The 25,178-nt window shown below is 39.9% G+C and overlaps 1 protein-coding gene and 1 long non-coding RNA gene across 5 annotated transcripts in view; one reads left to right on the top strand and one right to left on the bottom strand.

Moving 5' to 3' along the window:
• Nucleotides 1-25,178, top strand: part of MED13L (mediator complex subunit 13L) — a 415,135-nt gene that overhangs the window by 323,124 nt on the left and 66,833 nt on the right. For 3 of the 4 annotated variants that reach the window (XM_038373354.2, XM_043497783.1, XM_038373357.2), the window contains exons 8-15: nucleotides 6,875-7,037; nucleotides 9,936-10,040; nucleotides 13,079-13,807; nucleotides 15,336-15,558; nucleotides 17,219-17,324; nucleotides 17,788-17,912; nucleotides 21,283-21,382; nucleotides 24,135-24,355. In XM_038373354.2, coding sequence (XP_038229282.1) covers nucleotides 6,875-7,037; nucleotides 9,936-10,040; nucleotides 13,079-13,807; nucleotides 15,336-15,558; nucleotides 17,219-17,324; nucleotides 17,788-17,912; nucleotides 21,283-21,382; nucleotides 24,135-24,355 — 1,772 coding nt within the window. The remainder of the gene's footprint in view (nucleotides 1-6,874; nucleotides 7,038-9,935; nucleotides 10,041-13,078; nucleotides 13,808-15,335; nucleotides 15,559-17,218; nucleotides 17,325-17,787; nucleotides 17,913-21,282; nucleotides 21,383-24,134; nucleotides 24,356-25,178) is intronic. The other variant, XM_038373355.2, reaches the window with a different exon arrangement.
• LOC122456750 lies at nucleotides 12,220-21,680 on the bottom strand. The gene is made up of 2 exons (XR_006275787.1): nucleotides 21,273-21,680; nucleotides 12,220-13,799 (listed from the first exon to the last, which is right to left on the bottom strand). It is a non-coding gene; the product is annotated as an uncharacterized LOC122456750 (long non-coding RNA).

Here is a 25,178-nt window from a genome sequence, read left to right as displayed (position 1 = left end):
ATATATCTACCTCATCTAAATATTCTTTAACCATTTCTTTCCTTATTTTGGCTTGCATTCCTTCGTCCTGGTTGTTAATATTAATTTTATTGAGTATATGGCCACTATTTAACCTTCTTAATGAACATTGAAGCAAAATAGGCTTAGCCTTCTTGATCTCATCAGTTATAGGCGCTCCTTCCCTGATAAATTGAGGACCTATGCTTTCCTTCATCTTTCTCTGGTTCCTAGTGTATTTAAAGAACTTCTTCTTGTTGCCTTTTATATCCCTTGATAGGTGGAGCTCATTTTGTGCCTTAGCCTTTCTGGTTTTATTCCTAGCTTGTGCTATTCTTTTGAACTCCTCCTTAGCAAGTCTTCTGCGTTTCCACTTTTTATACAATTCCTTTTGGATTTTCAGGTCATTATAGAGCTCTTGATGGAGCCATATCAGCCTCGTACTATTCTTCCTGACTTTTCTTGAAATTGGAATAGTTTGCAGTTGTGTGTTTTAATATTGTCTCCTTGAGAAACTGCCTGATCTCTTTTATCCCATAGATTTTCTTGTCATGTGACCTTGCCTACCAGTTCTCTGACTTTGTTAAAGTCTGCTTTTTTGAAGTCCAGTCACATGCTGAATGTGAGCTGTATGACAAATACAAAAAGTATAAATCTATGAATTTTTATTGTGAAGTTATTCAGGGCTTAAAGTTTCACAGCACAGTATAGGTAAAGTTCTTACTCTGTATATCATAGAATCATAGAAGATTAGGGTTGGAAAAGACCTTGCGAGGTCATCTAGTACAACCCCCTGCTCAAAGCACGATCAACACCAACTAAATCATCCCAACCAGGGTTTTGTCAAGCTGTCCCTTAAAAACCTTTAAGGATGGAGATTCCACCACCTCCGTAGGTAACCCATTGCAATGCTTCACCACCCTCCTAGTGAAATAGTTTTTCCTAATACCAACCTTGACCTCCCCCACTGCAACTTGAGACCATTGCTTCTTGTTCTGTTATCTGCCACCACTAAAAACAGCCTAGCTCCATCCTCTTTGGAACCCCCCTTCAAGTAGTTGAAGGCTGCTATCAAATCCCCCCCCCACTCTTCTCTTCTGCAGACTAAATAAGCCCAGTTCCCTCAGCCTCTCCTCATAAGTCATGTGTCTCAGCCCCCTAACCATTTTTCTTGCCCTCCGCTGGACTCTCTCCAATTTGTCCACATCCTTTCGGGGGGGGGGGGGCAAAACTGGACACAATACTCTAAATGTGGCCTCACCAGTGCTAAATAGAGGGGAATAATCACTTCCCTTGATCTGCTGGTTATGCTCCTACTAATGCAGCCCAATATACCATTAGCCTTCTTGGTAACAAGGGCACACTGTTGACTCATATCGAGCTTCTTATCTACTGTAATCCCCAGGTCCTTTTCTGCAGAACTGTCACTTAGCCAGTTAGTCCCCAGTCGGTAGCAGTGCATGGGATTCTTCCGTCCTAACTGCAGGACTCTGCACTTGTCCTTGTTGAACCTCATCAGATTTCTTTTGGCCTAATCCTCCAATTTGTCCAGGTCACTCTGGACCCTGTCCCTACCCTCCAGCATATCTACTTCTCTCGCCAGCTTAGTGTCACCTGCAAACTTGCTAAGGTTCAATCCATCCCATCATCCAGATCATTAATGAAGATGTTGAACAAAACTGGCCCCAGGACCGACCTCTGGGGCACTCTGCTTGATACCAGCTGCCAACTAGACATTGAGCCGTTGATTGTTACCCGTTGAGCCTGATGATCTAGCCAGCTTTTGATCCACTTTATAGTTCATTCATCTAATCCATACTTTTTTAACTTGCTGGCAAGAATACTGTTGGAGACCATATCAAAAGCTTTGCTAAAGTCAAGATATATCACGTCCACCGCTTTCCCCATATCCACAGAGCCAGTAATCTCATCATAGAAGGCAATCAGGTTGGTCAAGCATGAGTTGCTCGTGGTGAATCCATGTTGACTGTTCCTGATCACCTTCCTCTCCTTCAAGTGCTTCAAAATGGATTCCTTGAGGACCTGCTCCATGATGTTTCCAGGGACTGAGGTGAGGCTGACGGATCTGTAGTTCCCCAGATTCTCCTTCTTTCCTTTTTTAAAGATGGGAACTATATTTCCCTTTTTCCAGTCATCCGGGACCTCCCCCAATCGCCACGAGTTTTCAGAATAATGGCCAATGGCTCTGCAATCGCATCAGCCAACTCCCTCAGCACCCTCAAATCCATTAGATCTGGACCTATGGACTTGTGCATATCCAGCTTTTCTAAATAGTCCTTAACTTGTTCTTTCACCACTGAGGGCTGCTCACCTCCTCCCCATACTGTGCTGCCCAGTGCAGCAGTCTGGGAGCTGACCTTGTCTGCGAAGACCGAGGGGAAAAAAAGCATTAAGTACTTCAACTTTTTCCACATCCTCTGTCACTAGGTTGCCTCCCCCATTCAGTAAGGGTCCCACACTTTCCCTGATCTCTTTCTTGTTAACATACCTGTAGAAACCTTTCTTGTTACCCTTCACATCCCTTGCTAGCTGCAACTCCAATTGTGCTTTGGCCTTCCTGATTAAACCCCTGCATGCTCAAACAATATTTTTATTCTCCTCCCTAGTCATCTGTCCAAATTTCCACTTCTTGTAAGTTTCCTTTTTGTGTTGAAGCTCACTGAAGATTTCTCTGTTAAGCCAAGCTGGTTGCCTGCTATATTTGCTATTCTTTCTGCACATCAGGATGGTTTGTCCCTATAACCTCAATAAGGCTTCTTTAAAATACATCCAGCACTTCTGGACTCCTTTTCCCCTCATATTAGCCTCACAGGGGATCCTGCTCATCAGTTCCCTGAGGGAGTCAGTCTGCTTTCCTGAAGTCCAGGGTCTGTATTCTGCTGATCTCCTTTCTTCTTTTTGTCAAGATCCTGAACTTGACCATCTCATATGCGTACTGTGTATCTTTATACCATATATATGTGTATGTTTATAAGTGTGTTTATGTGCTCTTCTGAACCTATCTGTATATACACACACATATCACTAAGTAGTTTAAATAGTTTGGGGTTGGGGGGTATATGGTATAACCTCATATCTCAATTAACTGTAATATTCTGTTTTTTATATATATATATATATATATATATATATATATATATATATATATGAGTCAATTTTCTGACTCTTCATTTGAATCTCTGTGTGGCAAACAGTGTCTACGTTTTTGGATTCAAATTTTGCTGTGCGCAGATTCAAAAGTAGAAACAGATAATAGACTCTGATATACAGTAAGATACAAGTATAGTCTTTTGAGTTGGGTGTTTTTGTAGGTGATGTACCATCTAAAAAAATAGAGCTAAAGTTTGGTTTAATTTTTAAAAAGTTAAGTATTCTAAAATACTAAGATGCAATGCAAATGAACTAGGAGATGAAGGAGATGATTGGCTGATTTAGCTGAGATGTCATAAGTAATCTCACTAGCTAAAAATGAGCTGTTCATAGGCAACAGCCAAAAGGAATGGAAGTTAGAATGAGGGAGCAATATAGTGATACTTTGGGCTTTGCATAAGGCAAGAGAGAGAGGAAGGAGGGGAGGAAGGCAGAAAGAAAGAAGAAAGATGGCCTACCAGCCTAAAGTGTGTGTATGTGTCTCATAGTAAAAAAATCTACAAAGTAAACAAACTAAGTTTTGACTGGCTAGCTATTGACTGAAATAGGACCACAGCCATAAATAGATGCACCTCATCCCAGGATATCTCTGATGGTACAGTATATTTAGAAAGAAAGGATTTGTAAGATAGGGAGTACATTAGTGTAATGTAATAGGAAAGAGAGAGAGATTTGCAGCATGTAGGAAATAATGAAGTAAAAAAGGCATAAAGAATAAAGTAAATAAGTAATATTAAAGTAAAACTAAAAGCCTTCTCAGTATATATTTATAACTCTTTAAGATCCTACATTATAATCAGGGTAGTTAGACTTATTTATATGCAGTTTTAAAACACAATAGTGGAAAATCATTTTCTTTTTCCTTACGTGCCAGAACTTGACTTCAGGATTCTGTGCTTCTTGTGAGAGAATTAATGCCACCCCAGATACTAAAAATTGAGTAAAAAATACAGCTACTTGCTCTGGTTATTTTTAAGAGTTTGATGAGTGGCCTGTTTTTGCAAGAAATACACAGAATTCGGATTTAGATAAAAATACCTTTAAATATATTTTTAAAATATTGATATGTTACAGTGTGCCCAGGTTCTCTTAATGCTTTAAAATGTTGAAAAATTACTGTATCTTTTTAGCATTGAAGTTCCGTTAAACATAGAGTATCTCAGGAGTTCTAAGTATGTTTTGCATAATAATTAAATTGATAAGTGAAAGTGGGGGTCAGAAGCCATAAAAATTAAGGAAAATGTTAATTTAGTCCAAGCTGTCAACGGTTGTTACTGTTGGAGCTCTGAAAGTAAATATGACTCTGCAAACTATGATAGCGATGTTTCAGCAAATGGAAGCAACATCACATTATTAAAACATGTTTAAACCATACAGTAAAACAAGTGCTAAAGGATATAGGGAATGGGATTTTAAGTTTATAGGAAGAAGTTACCCTTGGGATTGCAAAGTGATCTCTAGTGACTTTTGGCATTTACTCCATTATCTGTCAAGTTTTTATAATATTTTTCAACCCTTTAGGCAGTAATTTTCCACTATAAATTTCAGTTTCAGTGAATGAAACAAACCAGTTTTGATTATTTACGTATAGGCAATTATATATATATCCTATCTAGGCACACACCATATAGTGAAAAATATGCAACAGGTCTCTAAAAATGCACTGCAAAATGCTGGAACATATCAAGTCACACGCTCAAGTGTAGAGTTTGTGTACTGATAACCTTGCCACTAGTGCCTCATAATAGTTGTAATTGTGTAGTTTTTGGATCTTGTTGGTATTATGACAGAGTACACCAGTACCAGAGTGTGGTTTATGAAAATGTATTCCGACACCAGCAGCAGAATGAATCTGCTAAACTTGAAAGGTTAATCCAGTTTAATTCAGTCAAGATACTTTTCATCACAGATCTGTCAAGTTCAAAAACAACATTATGATGTATTCCAAAACAAGCAAAATACATTATTATAGCCACAAACTTTAGTGCAGGGGTCGGTAAACTACAGCATGCGGGTATTTTAATCTGACCCTTGAGCTCCTGCTGGGGACCAGGGTCTGGGGCTTGCCCCGCTCCAGCTGGGGAGCAGGATTGGGGGCTGGCTTTGCGCGGCTCCCGGAAGCAGCAGCATGTCCCTCCTCCGGCTCCTATGCATAAGGGCAGCCAGGGGGCTGTGCTCTGCATGCTTCCCCTGCCCCAAGCGCCACCCCCTCAAATCCCTTTGGAGGGGCGGCACCTGTGGATGGGCAGCGCACAGCAGAGCCGCCTGGCCGCGCCTCCAGATAGGAACTGGAGGGGGGACATGCCGCTGCTTCTGGGAGCATTCTGCTTGAGGTAAGCACCTCCCGGAGCCTGCACCTCTGAGCCACACACCCTTGCCCCAGCCCTCTGAACCCCTCAGTCCCAGCCTGGAGCATCCTCCCGCACCCTGAACTCCTCATTTCTGGCCCCACCCCAGAGTCCTCACCCCCTCCTGCACCCCAACCCCAATTTTGTGAGCATTCATGGCCTGCCATACAATTTCTGTACCCAGATGTGGCCATTGGGCCAAAAAGTTTGCCCACCTCTGCTTTAGTGAGTCAGGGAATGCTTTGATTTTAATGATTGCTGCTTTTCCAATCGCTTCCTTTAAGAACAGAGAAACAAGAAACAATATCTGAACTTACTAGAGAGACATCTACAATTACCAAGAATTGTACAGGAAACTGAGTCAAGAAACCTGTACACAAAGTAGCACTGTAGCTTGCAAGCCAAATTATAGAGAGAAACCAGTAGATTTCTTTCTTCTGATATAGTGAAGTGATGACTATTTTCAGTGTTTTATTGCTAAGGCTTCTTAAATTGTGTCAGACATAAGGACAAACAGTTCTGTACAGAGATTTGACCTTGTTAAAAGCTTCCTATCATTACCTTCTTAGCTAGCCTGAGCATAGAGGGTAGTGTTTATGCATCTAACAGGCTAAATGAACTTACAGCTCCCTCTGCTGTTCCTGTCTGTGTTTTAAAGCTGACTATATTAGGGTCTCAGACTATCCAAACAGTTCTCTCAATGAACAACAGAACCATTTGCTCATACTATGAGTAACAAGGTTTTACTCCACTGGTGAAAAGAAATGAAGTGCAAAATAAAAATCATAATCCTTTGGTGGTGGTGATTGCAAATCAAGCACAAAAAGAAAATGAGAGTGAAAATTCCATCCCCAAATGTGAGAAAGTATTATCACTTAATAATTCATTCATGTCTTTGCCTCTTGTATTAAAACTTGCTTCTTCTCTTTGTATCAATGTGTGTTTAGTACACATGGTGCAAATAAACAATCTGGTGTATTTTAATACTGTAGATGCCTTTTCTTATAAAACCATGTATCTTGTGACGAGTTGTTGTTTTAACAAGACCACGAAAGATTCTATAAGTTAAACTTAATAGCCAGCAACAGTGAAAAACTACATCACACAATTCCACTCCCTAGTGCCGTGTCTGCTGTGCTGACACAAATTTTGCTTGTAGCTATAGTTTACTGATCTTTTCATAGCTGGTGACACTCTTAAACTTCTCTAAGTTTTTATTAGTGAACACAAGCATTTGTAAACTCATCAACCTATAAGCTGAAAAGCTCTTTCAGAAAAATCTAATGTTATAGCTGCTGTTACTCTTGTCTACAATACTATTTGATTTTTTTCATTTATATATTATTATTTTTTTGCAGGTGAAAGTGGAGGTACTCAGAGCTCTGTCAGCCATTCAGCTTCACAGGAGGGGGCAGTCACTCTGCACAGTCCAAAGAAATCAGGGAAGATTCCTCCAAAATTCCACAATCATATGGTCCACAGAGTCTGGAAGGAATGCATTCTTAACAGGTCACAGTCCAAGTAAGGGAGTAATTCTGCTCATGTTCTTTATTAATAATAGTACAGCTGTCACACTTAAAAACTTGCTAGTTTTGCCTTAGATGCTACCTCATTATTTGCATTATTTCCTATACCTCGCTATTTAAAGTGAATAATGCAAGGTAGTGTTATCTCAGAAAATTTCCAATTGTTTTAGCTTGAGAACAAGTAATAGTGACAATAATGGTGTCTATTCAGTTGTTTAGCTCATTTCACCTCTGGCTGTCTGAGCATTACACATGTAGCCAAATTCCGCTCTTGGTTACTCACACGCTAACATTACTTCACATTAGAAATACAAAATTACTAGGTCTGGAGGGTAGATGACCTAAGGACAAATAGCCTGCTAAAGTTTATATTTTTAACATTATATATATTTATAGATGTAAACATTTGGAAGGATATATTTGTATTTGGCAGGATATAACTCAAACGCAGCGTGCATGGTGGATCATTGCTATTAGTGGACTAGCTTTTCATTTCTGGAGGTTTAAAATATCTCACAATGGGATGATGTACAGATGTTCCAACAAGTTTTACCTCTGTTATTTCCATGTAATTTCCTCATTGGCCCATTCAATAACATTTCTGAATGCAATTTTAATTGTTACATGTATTGCCTGCCCTGTGACTTTTTTGCTCAAACTCCAGATATAGGCTATGTGATACCCCTTTGTGGATCAAGAGTAAATTTTCATATTTGGCTGAGGTAAAGACTGTTGTATTCAAAATTCTGAGGCATAGGTGAAGGCATAGGGCGTGGCATAGATTTCATAGAATCATAGAATATCAGAGTTGGAAGGGACCTCAGGAGGTCATCTAGTCCAACCCCCTGCTCAAAGCAGGACCAATCCCCAACTAAATCATCCCAGCCAGTGCTTTGTCAAGCCTGACCTTAAAAACTTCTAAGGAAGGAGATTCCACCACCTCCCTAGGTAACGCATTCCAGTGTTTGACCATCCTCCTAGTGAAAAGGTTTTTCCTAATATCCAACCTACATCTTCCCCACTGCAACTTGAGACCATTACTCCTCGTTCTGTCATCTGCTACCACTGAGAACAGTCTAGATCCATCCTCTTTGGAACCCCCTTTCAGGTAGTTGAAAGCAGCTATCAAATCCCCCCTCATTCTTCTCTTCCGCAGACTAAACAATCCTAGTTCCCTCAGCTTCTCCTCATAAGTCATGTGTTCCAGTCCCCTAATCATTTTTGTTGCCCTCCACTGGACATTTTCCAATTTTTCCACATCCTTGTAGTGTGGGGCCCAAAACTGGACACAGTACTCCAGATGAGGCCTCACCAATGTCAAATAGAGGGGAACAATCACGTCCCTCGATCTGCTGGCAGTGCCCCTACTTATACATCCCAAAATGCCATTGGTCTTCTTGGCAACAAGGGCACACTGTTGACTCATATCCAGCTTCTCGTCCACTGTAACCCCTAGGTCCTTTTCTGCAGAACTGCTGCCTAGCCATTCGGTCCCTAGTCTGTAGCGGTGCATGGGATTCTTCCATCCTAAGTGCAGGATTCTGCACTTGTCCTTGTTGAACCTCATCAGATGTCTTTTGTCCCAATCCTCTCATTTGTCTAGGGCCCTCTGTATCCTATCCCTACCCTCCAGCGTATCTACCTCTCCTCCCAGTTTAGTGTCATCTGCAAACTTGCTGAGGGTGCAATCCACACCATCCTCCAGATCATTAATGAAGATATTGAATAAAACTGGCCCGAGGACGGACCCTTGGGGCACTCCACTTGATACCGGCTGCCAACTAGACATGGAGCCATTGATCGCTACCCGTTGAGCCCGACAATCTAGCCAACGTTCTATCCATCTTATAGTCCATTCATCCAGCCCATATTTATTTAACTTACTGTGGGAGACTGTGTCAAAAGCTTTGCTAAAGTCAAGGAACAACATGTCCACTGCTTTCCCCTCATCCACAGAGCCAGTTATCTCATCATAGAAGGCAATTAGATTAGTGAGGCATGACTTGTCCTTGGTGAATCCATGCTGACTGTTCCTGATCACTTTCCTCTCCTCTAAGTGCTTCAGAATTGATTCCTTGAGGACCTGCTCCATGATTTTTCCAGGGACTGAGGTGAGGTCCTGACTGGCCTGTAGTTCCCCGGATCCTCCTCCTTCCCTTTTTTAAAGATGGGCACTACATTAGCCTTTTTCCAGTCGTCCAGGACCTCTCCCAATCGCCATGAGTTTTCAAAGATAACGGCCAATGGCTCTGCAATCACATCCGCCAACTCCTTTAGCACTCTCGGATGCAGCGCATCTGGCCCCATGGACTTGTGCTCGTCGAGCTTTTCTAAATATTCCCGAACCACTTCTTTCTTCACAGAGGGCTGGTCACCTCCTCCCCATGCTGTGCTGCCCAGTGCAGTAGTCTGGGAGCTGACCTTGTTTGTGAAGACAGAGACAAAAAAAAGCATCGAGTACATTAGCTTTTTCCACATCCTCTGTCACTAGGTTACCTCCCTCATTCAGTAAGGGGCCCACACTTTCCTTGACTTTCTTCTTGTTGCTAACATACCTGAAGAAACCCTTCTTGTTACTCTTAACATCTCTTGCTAGCTGCAACTCCAAGTGTGATTTGGCCTTCCTGATTTCACTCCTGCATGCCTGAGCAATATTTTTATACTCTTCCCTGTTCATTTGTCCAATCTTCCACTTCTTGTAAGCTTCTTTTTTGTGTTTAAGATCAGCAAGGATTTCACTGTTAAGCCAAGCCGGTCGCCTGCCATATTTACTATTCTTTCTACACATTTGTTTGAGGAATACACAAATATCAACAAGATCTACAGTTTATTAATAAAATGACATTGTGTATGAGGTGATAATTTGCATAATATTTATTTGTATTCCCATTAGGAGGAGTCAGATTACTACTTCAAATCTGGAGGAAGATGTCCCAAGCAACACTGTTTCTTGGAATTTTGTGGATCCGGTCCAAAGAGTCAGTTGTTCTTGTTCCAGGTAAGTAGCAAAGAGAAGAATTATTGTGTCAGGTTGAATGAGGCCTATAATATAAAATTATATGCAGAGTCACTACACAACAAGCAGGCATGCTTTATAGAAAATAAAAGGCAAGATCGTCAGCTGGTGGAAATTAGTCTAGTTGCATCAATTTACACCAGCTGAGGATCTGACCTGCTATCTTCTAATGATTTTCAGGGAAGTGACAGGAATGTAATTTACTCTTGTCACCACTGTACGGTACCTGAGCTGTTTTATTCTAACTCAGCTGTATCTGTTTAATAAATTCAGTTGATGTTTTTAAAATCAGGGTTTGTCTTATTTTCTGGAGCTTTTTTCCTGTGCAAACTATTATATTTAAATATTAAAAATCTAAGAAGTTATTAATTGATTGCTCAGATATACAGTATTTAGTGTCTTTTCTTCTACTGTCTAGCTGTTTTGCAGAATTTAAAAATAGATGATATAATAGAAGTGATTACAAAACCGTACTTAGCAAATGTGTTTTAAAACTTGACATAAATAGTATAGTTTAATTAAAGTAAACTTGTGATGGAAAAAACGCATGGAGCAAAATATATTTCAGGATTTTGTTTGGAAGTGATTTAGTTTGAATCAAGTAAAAATCAACAGGTCTAAAGTTTAAAAAATTCCATGCATCTCAGAACATGACTAGAGAGCAGTGCTTCCAACAGAATGGGTGAGGACACACAGGGACTTGCACACAGGAACTTTTGCGAAGTTCCATACGGTCTGCATAAAGTCTTCATTCAAAAATGCATATGAGATGGCTCCTACATATGCCCACAATCTTTTAAAACTATTTTGTATTAAATTAAAGAGAGCAAGATCTAACATAAGTGAGCTGTAGCTCACGAAAGCTTATGCTCTAATAAATTTGTTAGTCTCTAAGGTGCTACAAGTACTCCTTTTCTTTTTGCGAATACAGACTAACACGGCTGCTACTCTGAAAACTGGTAATCCTGTAACTTTCAGATAGAACATCATTGACTCCTCCATTTTGCAGCATCGAAAAATGTGGAGGAGAGAGGAAAGAGCATATATGAATTTAGACACCTAAGTTATCTTCAGATTTTCTTTCTTCCAAGTTACTGCTTTTAACATTTAGTGGAGTTGTGGCCATCGTCATGGAAAGTGTGCTATGCAATGCTGTCTCTTTGCTTTTGAGGTGGAATGCCATAGTCCACCATGTTTTTGAGTGATAGGGTTATCATAAGCAAAATAATCTGTTTAAATTTACTAGTGCTGCTTATGAAACCACTGAAGTGATTAGTTCAGGAATTCAGAGCACCTGGAAGCATTGTGGCAGGAAATTTTTGCACAAGTTTATATAGTTTGGAGAGAAAGTGTGGAGACTACAAATAGAATAATCTGACTGTTACATGGTAGTAGCATATTGAATGTGAGGAGTTCTGTGTTTCAGTAGGATCATAGGCACATAACCAGGATAGGTTCATTACTTATTAAAAGTTAGCTTCACAGTCAGTAATCTTGGGAATGGTAGAGGATCATGGTGGTAAACTTTTAGAAACAAAAAGGAAAGAGCTACCTATAAAGACTCCATTGTAAGGAGCAAAAAGGTAAGAACATCCCTTTTGTAAGTGTAGACTTGGGTAAAGTTGACCTGTCAGGAAGGTGGCCTGTTTGAGTTAGTTATAGTTGGTTTGTTTTGACTCTATGATAATGAACATTTTTGAAATGTTGCTACTCAAAGTTTGCTGGTTTGTAAATGACAATCATGTAATCTCTGTGGAATATGATTTGTACTTCATTGCCTACTCGCATTCTTCCAGTAATGGAGAATAATTGTGCCCTCTTATCTCAATCAGGATTTTTTTTTGCAGTTTGTTTGTAATCTTTCGTTGTCTTTTAATCTTTTAATGAAATATAACATCTATAGAGATGTTTACATTTTTGGATGAATTTCCTGAACTTTAGTTCACATGAAAGCTGTCAGCTCATAGTACAGACTAGATCCATATGCAATGTGGGCAAGTACTCTGCAATTTTGCATGCACAACTAATTCAGTGCATTTCCCTCCTAATTTTCAATTTTCATAATGCCCCAGCCCTGAACTTCTTCTAAGGTGAGATAGTCAATTGTACCAAATGTTTATAATAATTTTGTAATGAAATATGTACTAGTGCCAGCCAGAAATCATCAGCCCCTCCACCCTTTATTTTAAATTTTATTTGAATCTCCTTTAACCAAAGTGTACAGTGCATTAACCCACTGTACTACCTACCAACCATGTAACTATATTATCAGAAAGGTTATCTTGTAATGCAGAGGAAGCTATCACAAGGTCTTCACAGACTATCTCAGAGATAATGAAAACACCATTTAATGGCTGCAACATCTAGGATATTGAATTTCTTTCCTGTGCTTCCAATTTTAAAAGATAATGGATTTCTGTAGCACAAGATGTCTTAGAATTTAAAGCCACTATCAATACAAAAATTCATAGTTGCGGGGGGAGGTTTTGGACTGTGTAAAATATTCAGCAATTGATGAGGATGGCACAAACACCTCTTATTTGGCATGAGTGCCTCCTCCGTCTCCCGGTCTGGAGGAAAAATGGCTTGAAAGCAACCTGCTGTGCATTGCATCTGTGAGCACAGCTAAAACACACAATATGGTATCATTCCCAACACATGCTCAAGAATGTACAGGAAGAGTAGTATTGCTTCAGTATTGTTGTGAAGAAAAACAGCTCTTCGGTGGTGAAGACAATAATACTTGGTATTTCTATATTATCTTCCACCTGAGAATTTTAAACAAATGTTAATTCTTTCTCCTAGAATACTGCATGTGTGAGATAGATGTCATTATCCCCATTTTGCAGACAGGGGCACTGAAGCTGAGAGAGGCTAAGTAACCCTTCCAAGATCATTTTACAGTTTGCAACAGAGGCAGGAATAGAATTAAGATTTCTTGGCTCTGTGCTTTTGTTCTAACCATCAGATCATGTAGCCTCACAGTTCACATGGTGACTTGTTTCTAACTCCTGTTACAGGCACAAGCTTTTCAAACAGCGCTGTGCTATTGGCCCCAGCCGTCCCCCAACGATATCACAGCCAGGGTTCAGTGTCGGATCATCATCCTCTTCTTCCTTGCCACCACCTGCCTCTTCTAAGCACAAAACAACAGAAAGACAGGAAAAAGGAGAGAAACTGCAAAAAAGGCCTATGATGCCATTTCACCATCGGCCCTCTGTCACTGAAGAGCTATGCATGGAACAGGACACATCAGGGCAGAAGCTGGGGTTGGTAGGGATGGATCCCTCTTTGGAAGTCTCTAATTCCAGGAAATATGAGAAGCAGCTATCCATACCCTCCAGAAACCCAAGTAAACAAATTAATCTGAATCCCATGGATTCACCCCATTCCCCCACCTCCCCTCTGCCTCCCACACTTAGCCCCCAGCCAAGAGGTCAGGAAGCAGAACATTTGGACCCACCATCAGTTGCTGTGAACCCAGCACTTTATGGTAATGGGTTAGAACTCCAACCATTGCCCAGTCTAGATGATAGGACAGTTCTTGTTGGACAGAGGCTGCCGTTGATGGCAGAGGTCAGTGAGACAGCTTTATATTGTGGGATCATTCAAAACAATGAATCATCAGATAAGTGGCAGAGCTATGTTCTCCCAGCAAGTGATGATCCAGAGTTCAAGCCGCCAGAGCTCCGGTATGACAGATATGATGCCAAGATGGAGGTAAATTCAGACAGCACTGCACTGAAAAGGTAAATACAATATTGAGTGACCACTGTCTTTATCAACTTACAACCAGAAATCCAAATTCTACACTCAGTTACAGCCATGCAGTTCCATTAGATATGAAAGCTTTTGGATTGCATTGGTGTAAACAATAGCAGAAATTTAGTCGAGAGACTAAAGATGTGGCAAAGATTTTATATGGTAGGAAAATACTTATAAACAGACATTTTAAATGACAATTCCTCACTTATTTGTAATGTTCATTAAACCTGCACAATAAATATAAGAAATGAATATGTAGCATCAGTGACTCCTTCAGTTGGCACTAGCATTAAAAATATAGATAGAAATGTGGAAATTTGGTATGGTTTGTCTTTGTCATTTGTGTTGGGCAATGTAAGAGACATAATAGATTTTAAAACCTACATTAATGCAACTCTGGCAGAATTAAGATTACCTCTTACCTCTTTCATAGATACATAAATACTAAGGTCAGAAGGGACCATTATGATCATCTAGTCCGACCTCCTTCACAATGCAGGCCACAGAATCTCACCCACCCACTCCTGTGAAAAACCTCTCACCTATGTCTGAGCTATTGAAGTCCTCAAATCATGGTTTAAAGATTTCTTGTATTTAATGGAGGGTTTTATTGTAGTTGTTCAAGATTGCAACCATAAAGTTGCATGATTGTTGGGCTTTAACAAGAAAAAGAAAGAAAACCCCTGTTTGTGGCACTGGGGAAATTGTACTCATAAAATCTAGTCACTATACAACACTTTAGTAGTGAAATCAGTTGTCACTAAGTACTTGATCTTGCATCACTGAAGTCAATGGGAGCGTTACCATTTATTTTAATGTGTATAGCAACAAGACCTAAAACACTATCAGATTTTTTTCTCATATATACATAAGAGAAAATATGTAGTTGCTTAGATTTATTATTTTAAAAAAGGTAAATTTAACAATTTACTTTCTCAGTGAAGAATATGTGATGTATATGTAGTTTTGTTTTCAACAAAAGTTGACTTTTTTTTTAAATGGGAAAAGTATCTTTTCCCTTACTTATGTAGCCTAAGTCTAAATGGAATTTGCACAAACTTAAAATAAAACAAAACAAAACAACACATTTTGGCTTAGAGTAAGTGGTAACCCAGAAGGATAATTCAAGTGTTAAGTTTATATAAAATATAATTATTGGGGAGTTTTTAAATTACTTCAAACTTAACTCTAGTAGTCATTACTACAAATGATATGACAGATTGAAATGTTACAGATGCTTCAGGGAATTTTGATTTATCTATTTTCTACCTACAAGATTCATTCTCTTTCATTGGCCCAACATTGAAGTTGACAATACAGTGTGCAGCTATTTAACATTAGCAGAAGGAAATGCATGCTCCAATGGACAAAAAAAAAATGTATTTCAGCCAGACAGAGAAAGGAGTAGTACTGACTGTACTTGTTTGAGAAAAATCTATGAATCTGCAGTGCTGTTATTTTTGCCTTGTATGGAATATTTGTTTTTATAATGGCTTTTTTCCCCTCCCACAGACTCTTAGCACAACCCAACAAGCGGTTTAAAATTTTGGAAGACAACAAACCAGTGCAGACACTGAACTATCTTGATGCCTTGCCTCTAATACAGCAGCCTGGAGAAGGCCTGGGAGATGTTAGTGATCCTTATACTTTTGAAGATGGTGACATAAAATACAGTTTCACTGGCAATAAAAAATGCAAACTGGGGACTGAGAAAGATCCTCTGAAAAAGAATAAGGTACCATATCAGATCAGGGACATGATGTTGTTATTGCATTAATTAATTCTAATAGCACCCTCCGTGCTGTACAAACATAAGACACAATGTCTTCCCCAAAGAGTGCACTAACAGGATATATCTTTGAGCACAAATTCAGTTCATACCTGCCTATTCACAGAGAAAAATATTGTGACGTTGTAACATGTCCGAGTTAGTAGTTGCTGGCTTAATCCCTTAGATCCCATTTAAACTACTAAGATATGTTTCATACTTACATACCTTCGTTTTGGCCATCAGCAGAACCCAGAGTCAAACTAAGGAATAAAATATTTCATTATGTTATATTTCTGTAGTTCCAATATATAGAGAAGAAGGAATTGGCTGCAATTTTTTTAGGTTCTCATATGCAACAATCAACATATTCAGCTCACAGCAGAGCACATCTCTCTATCCTGAATTCATCTTTCTTGCCTTGAGTATGACTCATTCAGTCTTCTATTGCATGGTTTAGTAATATCAATGCTTTGTTCATTTTGACATCTCCTCGCACCCTTCCCTCCACATAAGAGAGATCCATTTGATCACCATTCTAAGCCATCTGCTTTTAAACCTTTAGGATATTTCTCCTTCCCAGTGCTATCTCACTCCCTGTAGTACTATCTCATTGTCTGGCAGTTCACTTCAGTTATTTGTGTCTCTAGGTAATTCCTCCACTGCAGTTCATTAGGAGGCATAGGTTCTCAGCAAATTAAGCAGTCTACTTATCTATTTTGGCTACTCAAATAAACTGATGTATGTAGATGAGAGCCTTTGTAAATGATGGAATATCATTTCATGTTGTTCTTGATATGTAAGATAAATTATGAATGTCCGTGTTTTCTTTTTCTCCCTTTAAAGATTTTTTGTGCTCGTCAAGGTGAAGTTCTGATAGCACTAAGTAAGGTTGGGAATATAAAAGACAGTTATGGACAAGCTTTCTCTTTTACCTCTCATGCCCTTCAGTCAAGGCTTACAGCATGCCTGTTGTTTCAATTCGTGGACCACCCATGCCAAACTGTGCAGTGGGTTTGTGATTTGGCCAGTTGGCCATTGGCACTAAGATGAGACCAACAAGCTTCTTTTACCTTGTAATCAAAGTCAGGAATTGTACAAAAATTTCCAGAGAAGGAGATATATCTTGTTAGTTAACAAGCTCAGATATGGACAAAAGACCTCTAAAGTGTTTGTTTGTATAGGATGTCTATGAGAAACTTTTATAAATCTGATAAGGTCCTTTGAGAGCACAGCTTTAAATTTCAGAGAACTTCTCTCTGCCAAACTGAACAAAACAAGTTTTGCAAAAAGTAAAATTTAATAATATCATGTTGAAATTTTTTGAAGTTCTTTGTAAGTGGTAGGGGTCTGAATTAATGTATGAAAGTAAATTAAATGGTAATTAGCAGCTGAGCAGTTTAACTAGCTTGTGTTAGGTATGAATAAGGGCGGAACTGAGCTTGTTTTAAAACATTTTGTTGGAGTTTGCTGCTGCTTGGCTAATGTTAAAAATAGAAAGCAGCAGTGGACTGGAAAGTCTCACATTTCATCCATTCTTTCTAATTTTTACTTTCACCTGTGTTTCCCCACTCTTTTTACATTTAAATGATAAATTTTTCTTTGTGACTGAATTATTTATGTATAGTCAGAAGATGGAATAGGTACCAAGGAGATCCCCACAACTGGTCATTCCACACCGGTGCCTGATGGGAAAGATGCCATGTCTATTTTCAGTTCTGCTCCTAAAGCTGGTGAGTACAAGCTTGTATGATCACTCTGTTGAAAAGAAAAGCTTCTTTTTTACCTAACAGATTAAATCTCAGATCAGAATTGTATTCTGAAAGTTTTCATGTAACATGGGCTATCTATTATGAGACAAACAAAAGAATAAAAAACAGCTAAAGAGTTAATACAATTTCATATTTAGTTTGGGTTTTTTTCTGTTCATTTTACAGTAACACCAAACATTTTGGAATTTAGTAAAGTTGATTAGCATCTAATTTTATTATTTTATGGTTGACCTTCAGCATTTGACCTGAAATTTTAGTTGAAACACTAGAAGGCTATTTCTGAAGTACATTTCAAAACATGAGAACAGTTTGTAGTGATTCTTGCCTGTTTTTGAAATGATGAGTGATGACACAGACAGTGGTTTTATGTCTTTCATGTGCTCTCTCCTATTTCTTAAGCCTTTATTTCCATTGTTTTCCACAGATACCCGGCAGGATTGTGCTGCAGGCCGAGTTGGCTCTAGCAGCCTCACACAGGTGACAGATCTGGCTCCATCACTTCATGATTTAGATAATATCTTTGATAATTCTGATGAAGATGAGCTTGGCGTAAGTCTGTGCAGAGTTACACTGAGTAGCTTCTAGACAGGACTCCAGCAACCAAGGAATGATGCTGTTGGAAGCTGGGGCGGGAGCAATCATTGCATGGGGATGACAGAGATGTCAGGTAGACAGATCTACATTTATGACCAGGTAGAGTTGAGAGCAACTGAAGAAGCTGTTTAAGGATCTCCACTGGGGAGGGGAAAAGTCAGTGCGTGAAATTCTGGGATATATGGGAGGATCACACAGATAGCAGTACAGCAAATTTTGTCACAGTGGCAGAATCATAGATGATGTCCATATGCTGTTGGGGGGAAAGGCCACTGTCAGTCACAGTATTATTATTATTTGGTGTTATGCAATCCGGTCAAGTCAAGCCACAGAATTCTTATTAATGATGTTCAAGTCACAAAGATCTCCAGGAAGTTGAGTCCTTTTGCAGTCCTCAACAGTATTTGTCACGATTTGTGGTTGCCCACAATGGCATTGTGCACTGTCTCTAAAGCACCCTGAAATTCATCTGCAACACAAATTCAGTATTTTGCTTGAGAAGATTTTTTTTTTGTAATCTGTCAGTCACAGTCATTACAGAGACAAATTACCAAAAATCTTCTCAAGCAACATACTCTAGTTGGACTGAAAAAAGAAAAGGAGGACTTGTGGCACCTTAGAGACTAACAAATTTATTTGAGCATAAGCTTTCGTGAGCTACAGCTCACTTCATTGGATGCATTCGGCGGGGGGCGGGATTTGTGGATACAGACTAACACAGCTGCTATTCTGAAACCTGTAATTATGCAAGTAGTTGGACTGAGTATATCTAGTTTAGGAGACTCTTTAGCTTTGCATAAAAGGTTTGTGTTCATGAGTTTTAAGGGAGATCTTGGTTTCCTTTGTAAATATCAGCTGAAAATCTAGTCCTCTGTCATGTTTGAGAAGCTACCCAAAGGAGAAAATACAATAAATCACAATATATTTCAATAGTTCCCCGAAACAAGACTTTTTCCATTCTTTGTGCAAAAGTGAAGTGGTTATAAGAAGAATAAGTTCACCATGTACATTATATTGCTATAAAAGATAAAAGAAAGTGCAGCACTATACCAATTACTGCGGGGAGAGAATCTGAACATTGGCCTGCTAAACCCAGGGTTGTGAGTTCAATCCTTGAGGGGGCATTTAGGGGTCTGGGGCAAAAATTGGGGATTGGTCCTGCTTTGAGCAGGGGTTTGGATTAGATGAGTTCCTGAGGTCCCTTCCAACCCTGATATTCTATGATTCTATGAAAGTCAAGGTTCCAAAAAAAGGCAAAGCTTAGAATAAACACCAATTGCTGCTTTAAAGCTTAACCAAATTCAGTTATAATGACACAGAAGCTGATCCTGAAGTGACTGGAGATAGATGAGGTAGTTTAAAAAGCCCATGTCCCCTTTCTGAAGGTCTTTTCAAATAGCACAAATTATTTGCCACCTCCTTTTCTCATTTCACTCCTTTACTTCACTCATAAAGGACATAATTGAGAATGCAGATAAAAATGATTGCTCTCTTTCCTGGTTGTTGGCACGCCTTTTCTGCCATGTCACATTGGCATTTTCAGAAGCATTGCTTACAGAGATGCAAGTACATGCTGTGCAGAGATAAAATAGCAGCAGTCTTCAAAAGCCATGCAAACTTTTGAAGTTAAAGCATCAGCTTCCTCAGATATTTAAAGCTTTGTTTCAGGCCTAGTTGGATATGAAAATCTAGAGAATGAGTCCTTTACATTTATTTTGGTTGCTGTCTGCCACGTTTCTGCCGGAGGTTGCTAAGTGAAGTTAACTTTAATGAGTGCTGAGTTGCATTTATTTTAAATTTGTGTTACAGAATTACTGGGGTCACACCCACTACACTTCAGCTACAGTAGCTTCTAAGCAAATCAATTAAAGAAGGCTGTGCTGCCAAATGTAAACCAATATTTATGCCATCTTCCTTAAAGTTACACTGTTGGGTGATGTTGATGTAACATTTTGCCTGCCTTAATATTGCTATATGTTGAGCAGTGTCCTATGTGTGCCACTGTCGAATGCACAGTGTTCTGTGCTCTGCTGCAACAGAGACAGCACAAGATAAATAGAGGACTTCATTCCCAGTGCTTTTATTTTCCCTTTTAGTAATCCAAATATGGACACAAATAGAAAAGTGTTGTTAATTTCAAGTTGAGTGTATGATTGTATTTTTCAGGGCTTTGGAGCTGTGCTCTGGCTCCGCTCCAGCTCCAGGCAAAAACCTGCAGCTCCACTGCTCCGAAGCTGCTCCGTGCTCTGCTCCAAAGTCCTGGTCTTTTTAATACCGTATATACTCATTCATAAGCCACATTTTTTTTAGTAAAAAAGGGAAGCATCATAGAAGGGGGTCGGCTTATGAACGGGTATAGAGAGGGAGAGGTGGGATACAGCCCCTTCCCCCAATAGAGGGAGCAAGGAGAGGCAGCAGAACCAGAACGGAAGAGGTGGGGCCAGAGTCTCTCTGCTTCTGGCACACTGCTCTCCCCCAAGCCTCTGAAGCAGCTGTAGCTCCATGGCTGGCAGGCTGCAGCCCTGCCGCTCAGCCCCGCCCAGCAGAGCACACTGCAGCCGTGCTGCCCAGCCCTGCCCACCAGAGCATGCTGCGGCCCTGCCGCTCGGCCCTGCCCACCAGAGCATGCTGCAGCCCTGCCACTCGGCCCTGTCCACTAGAGCACGCTGTGGCCGCGCCACCCGGCCTGGCCTGCCAGAGCAGGCTGCGGCCGCGCTGCCCAGGCTGCCGGAGCAGCTCCGGCCAGGCCAGAGATATCCTCCCCTGCCCCTCCCCAGATAAGGTGGGAAGGGAAGGGATGGGATGGGGAGAGTGTGGGGGTCCCGGGCTAGGGGTGGGATCATGTGGGGGGTGGTCACAGGCGTTATTCCTCTGACCCCCAGCTTCTCCCCCGCAAAAAATTTCCCCACCAGTTGTTGTCCCGGCCCATCAGGTTTACTTAGGTTTATCTCCATGCCTGCAGACACTCGAGGTAAACAAACCATCTTGGCCTGCCAGTGGCTTATCCTGATAGCCCGGGAGCCAAAGTTTGCTGAACCCTGAATTATGGGGTTGGCTTATGAATGGGTCATCAACGAACTGGCTTATGATCGAGTATATACAGTATATATTAAAGGCACCTAGAATCTATCTACTAAAGTTGGAAAAAAAGGGTTAAATAAAGTCAAATTGCAGAAAAAAATAATTAGTTTAAAAAAAGACAATGAAAAGCCCTTAACTAAAAGCCTTATTAAGACTAGGTGATTTTCTGAATGTTTAAAATAACGCAATAATTTTAATGTTTTTTATTCTGATTGTAATATATCATGTAAATACCTGTGTTTAGGCTGTATCACCAGCTCTGCGGTCATCAAAAATGCCTCCAGCAGGAGCTGAGGAACGCCCTCTGGGAAAGGATGGAAGAACAGCAGTACCTTATCCACCAAGTAAGAAAGTGACCACAGCTTTGTTCAGAGCTGAAGTATTTCTATAAGAAATTTGTAATATTGGTTTTGGGTTAAGACCAAATACGTTCCAGTTCCTCTGTAAGTACTAGAGGCTAATATTAAACCAGGGCAGTGAATTGCCCCATAAGAAAATCTTTGTGAAAGTATTTCTAAAATTGGTCTACAGAGCTCTGAGATGTCATTTATTTGATATTTCGGCCTTTGTTGTGAGGATTAAAGGAAGTTATGTATCTTCCTTTAGAAGTCATCCCAATATTCTCAGTTAATATTTACACTCAGTTAGTAGCTGCACTGTTATCAAATCATTCATATATATTTATATGTCTGCAGTGTTGTGATAACCATATTGGTCCCAGAATATTAGAAAGGTAAGGTGATATCTTTTAGTGGACCAATGCTTTTTGGTGAAAGAGACAAGCTTTCAGGCTTACACAGAGATCTTCTTTAGGCTGGTCTTCAATAGACATATAGAATAGGAGAAATGCTGCTTGTGCAGCTCAGGCCAGGATACCTTTATACTGTTTATTTAGAGCTCGATATTGCATGTGAAATCAATGGGAGGAATTAACTATTGGCACTTGGTATACTGAAAATGTAATATGAACATTAAAATCAGAACAGCTTTTTCATAAGGATTGTGCCAGCAACTACAGGAAATTGTAGTTTTCACTGCTGTGAGGTCTAACGATGTTTTTGTGCTTCATTCATGTAAATAGCACCCCTTTTGAATTGTTCTTTTTTGTGTGTGCGGGCATGGAGTGGGACGGAATAATTTTTGTGTGAAACTAATAAACCAGATTGTGAACTACAAATTACTTGTCTTAAAAGAGAAAAAAATTGTGTGACTGAGTGTGTGGCTACTTTAAGAGAAATCAAATTCCATTGCAAATCATTCTTTAATGCCTTCTCATTAACTTCAGCTGGTAATGAGAACAAATTGAGGGGAAAAACCACAGTGTCAGAGGGATGAGTCAGAGAGTTTTATGGGCCCATAAAAGCAATGCTGATTTACTCAAATGTAGAAGTATGAAGTATACAGAGATTGGATTTTGACAGCTTTAGTAGATCCATAGCTTTCTAAAATATGCAAAGCTTTCTCAAGCATGACACATATGAAAATGAATAATGCTTGACAGCCAGTTGCTGTAGTTTTTCTTTTTAATTAAACATTTTAGGATTTTTTTTAATGAATCTGCACTGCAGAATTTTGCAAAGTGGAACTAAAAGATATAAGAAAATGGCATAATACAGAGCAGTATGGAATAGGTGAAATGAATACACTGTACCTCTTGTGCTTTCCCCTCTTAATCCTCTCTCTGTTTCCTTGTGACACTAGCTAGTGATGCATGAAAACATCTGTGAGGAACTGAAATGCCTGATACATCATAGCAAAGCCCTGCTGACTAAATGTCATTCTAGCACCACTGCTCACCAAATGATGCTAAAGCACTCCTCTCTTCTCCCATTACTTGAAAAGCAGAGAGGATCAGCTGATCCAAATCAAACCCACGGAAAGATTTCACTCCTTAGTAGCAATTTTAAATCAAACATAACTGTCATCTTTGGACTGCACAAAATGTATAATAGCTATGGAGTACAAATTTAAAGAATATATCCTGTCAAAAGGTCTGGGGATTTGTAGTGCTTTATGGAACAGAAAAAGGTGTGGAAATGAAATGAAGCATTTAGTCTGTCAGAAACACTGGTTCAGTGTATGGGTTTTTTGTAGGAGAAGGTGATATGGGAATTTATTCTTATTTGATCTCAGTATTTTTAACAATGAATTCATCAGATTGCAACATTATGTCAGAAGGATACCTGAGCTACTTAAAATTAAAAAAGCAATATGTTCTGAATTTTATGAAAAATAAATCCATTATGGCAGGAAATGGAAAGAAGGTAATGGGGAAAAGTGTAATAGTTTACAGTGATTTCCATTTGGATTTATACAGTACATTTCACTTTATTAAGCATTTCAGTATTTTTTCTCATTTAAAATTAATGGGAAATATAGGATGAATTATTACACTGTTTTGATTTATTTAGAGATAATTAAATGCTCTATGATTTTTCCTGCCTTGATGGCTGTGGTGCAAAATGCATACTGCAGCATCCTCAGGGACTTGCCTGTTATTTTTTTAGATGCCTTGAGGCAAAATTTCTAATCAAGATGTTCCAAGATGGCAGTAGCAATAGTCTCAGATCTGTTTTCATCGGATTATGACACCATGGACCAAAATGGGTTCACATACCGTTAGTCAGTGCAAAAGTTTTCTGCACTTCATCAGAAGTTTAGCCAGTTTTGATTTTAGGATTTCGTGTCATGAAACACTAGAAAGGAAAGAAAAATATTCTGGATCCCACTTAGTTAATAACAGTAACTGTGGTTAAATCCCCAGTACTGTTCTTTAGTCTATTTTCTTAAAGCTTTCTTTATTATTATCACAGCATATTTGAATATTGAAAATCCTCAAATGTATGTGTTTCAATTGAACAATAAACTTGAAAAGTGTCCATAGGACACTGTCCTCTCTATAAATTATATTAATGGAGTTAGTCTAGATTTACACTGGCGGGAAAGCAGGAGAGGATCTGCAGTCTGTTTGCTTGCCTTTAACAATCCAAAAAAGCCAGTGCTGAGTTGGAGTCCTTCTCTTTATGGAGTCTCATTGAAGAGTTATGCAGAATGTATTTTTTAATGGTTAACAGTAGGTTATTTTGTGATGCTTAGCTGTGGCAGATCTGCAAAGGATGTTCCCAACACCCCCTTCCTTGGAGCAACACCCTGCCTTTTCCCCGGTGATGAACTATAAAGATGGAATAAGTTCAGAGACTGTGACAGCATTGGGGATGATGGAAAGTCCTATGGTCAACATGGTTCCCACACAGCTCACAGAATTTAAAATGGAGGTGGAAGAAGGGTTAGGGAGCCCTAAACCTGAAGAAATCAAGGTAATACCCCAATGATACCATTAGTGTTACTTCATCTGTGTAAGATTTTTTCTTTAATAAAACACATACAAATAGAGTGCCATAGAGTTGGCTGGAAAATTGCTTGCACAATTTTGAACCAGATCCATATAAAGCAGAGGTCCCCAAACTTTTGAGGGTTGTGCCCCCACACCCCTTACTCCTGTCCCTGCCCTCTCCCTGAGCTGGGACCAGGAGTGGTGATGCAGCCAGGGGATGGAAGTGGAAGGTGGCGCAGACAGAGGAAAGGGGGCTGAGACTAGGGCCACAGCTGGGGGTGGGTCTGGGGCCAGGAGTGGAGCTGAGGCTGGCGAGCGAGGTGGAAGTGAGGCTGGCAGACGGGCCCATGAGCAGGTGCATCTCCACTCCCGGCCTTACCCCCAGATTTGGCCCCGGGCCGGGAACAGAGCCACAGCCAGCAACTGAGGCTGGGGGGACTGGCTTGGGGCTGGGACCGGAACCATGCTGCGGCTGCGGCTGGGAGCGGGACTGGAGCAGAGGTGAGGGCGGGGATGGGCTGGGTGGGACACTTTGGGGACCTCTGATATAAAGGTAATCTTTCAGTGGAAACAAATCCTTTTTTATTGGACAAGATTCCAGTTGTTTAATGTGAGCAGAGAAATTACACAAAAATAGATGTATTTGTTACATATTGACTTTAATGGTTTTGAGGCACTCTTCTCAAAATAAGAACCTATGATAGCTGTTTGTTGTCTGTGTGAAATGAGTTTTGTTTCAGGCTAATCCCTAGCACAGGGGTCGGCAACCTTTCGGAAGTGGTGTGCCGAGTCTTCATTTATTCACT

This window comes from Dermochelys coriacea, chromosome 15 (genome assembly GCF_009764565.3).
Source record: "Dermochelys coriacea isolate rDerCor1 chromosome 15, rDerCor1.pri.v4, whole genome shotgun sequence".
Classification (NCBI taxonomy): Eukaryota; Metazoa; Chordata; order Testudines; family Dermochelyidae; genus Dermochelys; species Dermochelys coriacea.
Note: the sequence above shows the minus strand (reverse complement) of the source record. Positions and strands in the feature narration are given on the sequence as shown.